General features: G+C 47.5%; 1 protein-coding gene across 1 annotated transcript in view; it reads left to right on the forward strand.

Moving 5' to 3' along the window:
* AMN (amnion associated transmembrane protein) overlaps nucleotides 1–7,001 on the forward strand; it is a 55,210-nt gene that overhangs the window by 44,823 nt on the left and 3,386 nt on the right. Inside the window, exons 7-10 of the mRNA XM_025197184.1 lie at nucleotides 206–319; nucleotides 2,468–2,550; nucleotides 4,020–4,206; nucleotides 5,845–6,010. Of these exons, the coding sequence (XP_025052969.1) occupies nucleotides 206–319; nucleotides 2,468–2,550; nucleotides 4,020–4,206; nucleotides 5,845–6,010 (550 nt within the window). The remainder of the gene's footprint in view (nucleotides 1–205; nucleotides 320–2,467; nucleotides 2,551–4,019; nucleotides 4,207–5,844; nucleotides 6,011–7,001) is intronic.

Below are 7,001 nucleotides of genomic sequence, written 5' to 3' on the forward strand. Positions count from 1 at the left end.
GACAAGCCTTTACCTGCTGCCTGGAAACTCCTTGTTAGTAATATCTCCTGGGGGCTGCATGGGTGGCCTCGAGCTGCAGACACGAGGCACTGAGCTCATGCGGGGCTCTGCAATCTCTTTTCTGTTTGCCAAACTGAATAAAAAATGGAGCTGAAGCAGGTCCCCAGGCAGCCCGGGGTCAGGGTAATTTACTTTATGCTTTTACTTAAGGAACATCAGCGGATCTGTGCAGCTTTGCTTGGTGACTCTGGGGATCGGTGCCCAGCGCTTGAGTGTAAGAACCCCCTGCAGCCGGTGGGGCATTGCTGTACAATATGTGGTGAGTGCCGAGTTAGGCTCATAGCCATCCCTGGCAGGCTGTCTGGCCTCCTTGCTTCTCGTAATACCCGCTGCCTCAGCACCAGGCCTTGAGTGGTGGTGCTCAGCCCTGGGGGAAGGCAGGTGTTGGCTGGCTCTACATCCTACAGCTGTACTGGCAGCGGGTCTCAGAGACGGGAAGGTTGGGGAGACTGAGCGTGACATGGAGACTTGTGTGCACCAATTTAGGGCCTGATCCAGAGTCCAGGGTAGCCAATGGAAAAACTCTTATTAGTTACACTGCATTCACTGCACTGCATTCAGGACTCCCTGGGGGTGGAGTTTCTCCAAGATGAGGCATAACCCTTACTTCACTTATTGAGGCTCTACATTTTTTCCTCAGAGATCTTAAGCATCCCATGTTATTCCTTTCACTTTATTTCTTTTTTAAATATCAAAGTGTGTAACAGCTGCTGTTAGTGGTCTCCTGACTCGGCAGCTTCCAATAGTGCAGCAGTTGTGGTAGAATTTGGTCCGTCCAGACTTGAAACCCCGTGTGCCTGATCGCTTTTGCTTTGTTTTGCTTTGCTTTAGTTTGGTAAGCCCTTGACTGCTTTGGCTTAGCGTCATGAGTAGTCACTGACTGAATGGTCCCAGATTTTGCATCACACTTTCTCCCTACTCCTCCCCGTCACCCCCGCCCTCCCTAGGAAGTGAGATTGAAAGAAATGTGGAAAGCAGTGCATTTTAGGGCCTGGTAATGCCAATATCCCCTTTCAGGCAAGGTCCCCAGTGGATTTTTGCTCAGGGTTTACCCACAGCGACTGACAGGATGGGAGCATGAGCCTGCAGGATGATCAAGACATAGGGCAGCCATGCTTAGCGCCCTTGTTAGTGCCTTGACATCTTACAAGCACGACATACATACTAACTAATCATGGAAGTGAGGGGATGAAGCTGGTAGTTGAGGCCTGCCTTCTGACTTCAGTGGGAGCTGGGGTGGGAATCCAGCCACAGCCCACATTCATTTGTGTTTGTTTAAAAGGCTAAACATGAATTTGCGGGACTAACACTGGTGCTAGGCACTTGTTTAAGGAAGTCAGTGTCAGGGCCACGGAGCAGCAAGTTCAAATCAAGCCCAAATGTTTCCAACATGGTTATGATGGGTTTGCGCCCATTTCTGAAGCCTGAATTACCCAGTGTGCCGAATGACGTTTATGCCTCTACACCGCTAACATTCAAACTCTATCCTGGATCATGGCCCGGTGTGTCTCATTTTTATGAATTCTTCCGTCTGGTTTATTATATTGGGTTGTCATAAACTATTGAGTGAGTTCAAGCTCAGAGGACCTTGTTTTATTTTGGCATCGGGGTTGACACTAATGGAAACTACCCAAGGCAAATGCACTTTATTTCTTCAATAAATGTCATCTTTACGACCTAGGCTAAATTTCACTTAAAATGAAAATGTACCTAACGGATTGGCAAAATTTCCTCTACATATGGGTGCTTATCTGCTAATCTACCTGGGAGGTTAATGGGAGTTTTTTTGTACACAGTTATAATCACCATCATGCTAAATTCATTAAGGCAGCAACATATGTTTCTCAAAGCTGTTCATAGGAGCAAAACCCTTTAAAGCAATTAATAGAACTTCATACTTCAGAAACTTTGGCTTGTGCTTTTCAAGGAAAAAATTTATATCAATTAATGTAGTTCCATCGACGGAGGGAATTGAATTTGCCCTTCGCTTATGCTTTAAAACGAAAGATCTCCAAGTGCTTTACAAACACCTATGAGTTTTCAAGGCCCCCCCCACTTTGAGAACTAGGGGATAGTTCATAAGGGATGAAAAAAACTCTAATAGGAACGAACCATTTTGGATTTTTAAACTGTAAAAGACTAGGAAAGTTTCCTTCTGCAAGCTTTTTAGCAAATCACTGTCAGTATTCCCCTTTTTGGGGTGCTAGAATTATACCAGATGATCCAACAGGGCTGAAGAATTGTTGGTGACTCTTGTAGCAATCTGTATCTTGATTGAATGTGGAAAGCACATCGATCCAAGCTGCTTAAGCCGCAGTACCCCACCTGCAAGGAGAGGTGTCCCAGCAAGTACAAAATCAATGAGCCTGCGTGTGTTCTGTCTTGTCTTTCTCCCTTTGAACTGCAGGAGCCACTATTTCACTGGAGTACACTCCACAGTTTGACATTGGGCAGTATCGGAACAGACTTCTTCACGCCTTCCTGACCCTGGTACGCTAGTCTGTTTGGAGAGAGGTTTTGAGTATGTTGTTAAAATATATACCAGGAAACCTTGCTCATATGCGACTCAGCTTTGTCATATTGTTTATAGCATACTGGCATGAATGATATGCCAGTGAGGTCAGAGTGTGTACCTCCATGTGAGACCAGTGTGACTGGAAGGCAGGGTGTGCAGGAGCTGTCTGTAGCCCTGGCTTCTGACCTCCAACAGGAACTCAGCTGCAGGAGCTCACAGACATGAGTTCTGGGTTCAGCTGGCTGGCAGGAAGTCCCTATTTCCCATCTGGACCATTACAGTTTCCCTCATTCCCGGTCACATCCAGCTTCCCCTCTCTGTACATACTGAATGGTTACACATAATGAAGGACCAGTCACAGTTTGCAGACTTGGGTACATGGCACCTCTCACAACTGTCCTGTGGCTCTGTGCAGTGTTTGCTACAGGCATGGTGGGCTAGTGGTTAGAGCAATTAATTGGAATTGGGAGTCCTGCATTTGCCAGTGGGTGACCATGTATAAATTACCTAACCTTTCTGGTTCTGAGTTTCCCCAGATGTAAAGAAAGGGGCATGGGTTGCAGATAGGAAGTGCTAGAGATAGACTAGGTTGTAGTATTTTTACACTGAGGTCAACCACTTCCTCCCTCCTCTATTTGACACATGTGAGTCCTGCTTTATGCTGTCTGGCAGCCTGGAGACCAGTGGACACAGAAATGCCTGGATCGCCAGCCACAGTTTTGAGCAGAAACACTGAAGGAGAAGGCAGTGGGGCAAGGTCTTCAAGCTGTACTGTAGAATGGCCAGACCACGGAGGGTACCTGGGTTCAGGTACCTTCTGGTTCCTCACGCCCAGCACAGACCCTGTGCTGTCACATGGAGGAGGACATAGGTTGGAGAGTTTTTCCATAACAGATCCTCTGGCTCAGCTTCTGCTCAATGACAGTGATGTGTAGCTGCAGAGTAACTCCACTGACTCTGAGAGAAACTCTGCATGTGCACCAGTGCCATCAAAATCAGAATATTGCTGGGGGATGGGGGACATGGCTGAGAGTCTGGCTTCTGTCATCTTTCTGACCAGCTGAATATCCACATGTTATTTAAGGGGTGTGCTAAGCACTGTGTGTACTTCTACAGAGGCCAGATGGAGAGATCCACCTCCTGTTGATTTGTAGGGGAGCAATATTCCTGCATACAAACCCAGCACTGACTATATTGCCTTGATATTTGCCCCTGCTGTGTGCTGCTCACAGGCCTAGAGGGAAAAGGGGGGCATAAATCATGTCACTCTGAGAATGCAGTAGTGATGTGCGATTCATGGCAACAGCAGCTCTTCAATGATACTTACATTAAGATTTATAGACAGCGCTTATTGGTGCATCTATCATAGCTCTCTATAGAGATGTCCCAGTCAACTCTGCCTGACGACCTAATGCATTTTCTGTGTCTTTCCTGGCATGAAAAGCCCAAATACGCAGGTGTACAGATGGCCATATCCAAGGTGCAGAAAGGGCAGAGCTTTCTGGGACTTGTACCGCGGGGCTCAGTTCCAGTCATCCAGATTGTGCTAATTGACGATAAAGCTGGGTCACGGATGGGGACTAATGCTGAACAGCTGGCTGAGGACATCATGAGTGACATAGCAGAGCATGGTAACTGGTCTCAGTCACCTAGTGTACATACTTGCCCAAATACCATAGGGTGCTCTAAGACAGGGGTTGGCAATATTTTAATCTTGGTGGCCCACCACATGTGACCTGGCCACCATCACAGGCCACTGATCTCCCCAGTGGACAACCCCCTCCAATGTCCTGCTAATGAGACAGTGCGAGGATTGTGCTCCAGTAGCTCCCATCCCCTCATCTGCCTCACTCCTCCACTTCCACCTTGAGAGGCCCTGCCACAGCAGGGGAGGTATCAGTGCAGCCAGCAGCCCCAGGGTTAATGCAGTGGCTGCTGATAGTGGGGCTCACCCCCATCACCTAATGTCCTGAATGCTGTCACCAGTAACAATTGGCAAAGGCAAATTCAGTGGTGAGCAAACCAGTGGCTGCAGTAGAGGGGCTGCACTAACTCCCCAGTGATAACCCTCTGCTGCCCATGCTGACACCACCTCCCACAGCAGTGGCATCTCACACAAGGTGGAGGTATGAGGGGACTGAGGTCCTGGAACTGCTGTGAGCACCTGAGTTGGCCATCATGAGCTGGACCCAATCTCTTTGCAGGCTGGATCTGGCCATAGGTTGCTGACCCCTGCTCTAATGCAAGTTGCAGAAAATCAAGTGACAGTATATTTATCAGTGTCCACTAGCCCGTGTGGGGCACTTCCTGCATCCGTGCTTAACAACTTTCAGCTTCACCATGCTTTGCAGACACTAGCCTAGGTCAACAGACCTCACCCCAGTGGCTTATCTGCACAGAGGGCACATCTATGATTATTTAGCTATATGGCAAGGAGGCATGCTTGTAGCAGTTTAAAACTGGGCTTGTGAACATACAAGAGTAGCCCCACACAAAATCATGCCATTCACTGAGCCTTCCGATCTTACCTACATACAACCTGCACTGCTTTAGCTACACCAGTATAGCAGCACAGTTACATCAGTACAACCCTTAAGCAGATACAGTCAGAAGGGCTAAAGGTGCTAATGCCCAGATAGCCTATTCCTGTATGACAGCATTTCCCAAACCTCATGGATTTTTGCTCCACTGTTGGAGATTGGGCATGCTTACCCTTGTATAACTGGGTCCCCCGTAGGGTTGTACAACCTAAGTACAGCTAACACTGCCTGTGCATTAGAGATTTCAAACAGCTGTGATGCAGAAGAACTTTTCTATCTAAATTTGAAATTTAGACCAGGCCATTTTTTTAGAAGCCTAATGGTGCATTCAGGAGCCTAATTTTAGATTTACATTCTTTATAAATCTTAGCCTACCTGAAACTGGAAGGTTTGGAGTGGGTCTCACTTGGATGTGTTCAACCTTACTTGTGAAGTGAGTTGTGTGTGTGTGCGTATGGCCACGCTAACCAGACCTGAAGACATGTTTCTCACAACTCCCTGTATGCTGAAACCACTGACTTCACATAGCTCTAGCACTACCTATTTATTCATGCCCATGTTTGGGGCCATGCCACTACCATAGTGAGTTGTGAAGGGTATCTTTAGGAACCCTGCGGTATATGTTCGTACCAGTTCAGGGCAGGACTGCAGGCTGGGCTGAGGGTGAATGGTATTGTATAAACTTATGTCAGAGAATCTACCATCTATTTCTTCTTCCTCATGCATCAGGTGCATCCTTTGGCATTGTGATGGATAATGTACAAGTAGCTATTTCGAGCACACTAGGAGGTCACAGCGTGGATGGCCGTACTATTGTGGAGGTTGTTTTTGGTCTGCTTCTTGGTCTGCTGGTGTTTGGAGTAATGCTGCTTCTCTGTAGGAAAGGCACCATAAGGTAGGTCCAGAGCCTTCACTCCTATTACATTGCTGAGTGATAAAGAATCTTAATAAGTAGGTTGGACTAGATTCTGTGGTCTTGTGGCACCTCACTGACACCTGAAACGAACACTGTAGTCCCAGTGCCTGCCCTTCATTAGAGCAACTTCATGCTGATCCATCAGAGCCATGTGGCCCTAACACTGGCCTCCAAGCTATGGGGTAGGGGAGTTCTTGGGGGAGATGGTAGCTCCAACACCACAGCCCATCCCTGCAACCTGGTACACAGTCCTGTCTGGGTGGTCTTTCATCCCACCAACGTTGGCGCCGTGTCACTGTCGGAAACTGACATAAATGACAGCAGCCTTCAGACCACTCTGACTCAGCCAGGAACCAGCTAGACTGACGGTGGTCCTCCCTCAGGGGAATTCTTAGCTCACTCCAAGTTTCCCTTCCCTTCCTGCGCCAAGTACTCCTGGACTGCAGCTAAAGACCCGTCACACTGGTTTCCTGTCCATGTTCCACGCCACACAATTACTCATTGCTCGTAACCCTTTGCTTGCAGCCCTACATCTGGATGGAGAATTGCAATCACCTGTTTCATGCCCATTGTTAAATATTAATGTGCAAAAACAGCTGTAAATGTTTGTTCTGCAGCTTCATATTCATGAAAGAGAATTGCAAAGCAGAGAAAAAAACTACCACATCCTGCCTTACAGTATCACCTTATTTATTAATCATCTCTCATACAACTTTGCTCAGAGCTTTACAAGTGGTGAGTAAGACAGTGATGGGCTTGGCCTGGCTTTCCAGATACCCACTGAGCACCTGAGTGAGGACAGCTGCTGTGGGACCTCACTGCTTTTTGAGGATTGCAGATCGAGGAATATGACTTGGGGTTTTTTGACTGATCTCTTGGCCAGCAATTAATTTCAATTGCTCATCCTTTATTGGAGATTACTTTCTAGCAAAGCAAGGGGTAACAGTCATTGCATATGTGGCCTGCTGAA

The sequence above is a fragment of the Alligator sinensis genome, unplaced genomic scaffold, assembly GCF_000455745.1.
Source record: "Alligator sinensis unplaced genomic scaffold, ASM45574v1 scaffold85_1, whole genome shotgun sequence".
Taxonomy (NCBI): domain Eukaryota; kingdom Metazoa; phylum Chordata; order Crocodylia; family Alligatoridae; genus Alligator; species Alligator sinensis.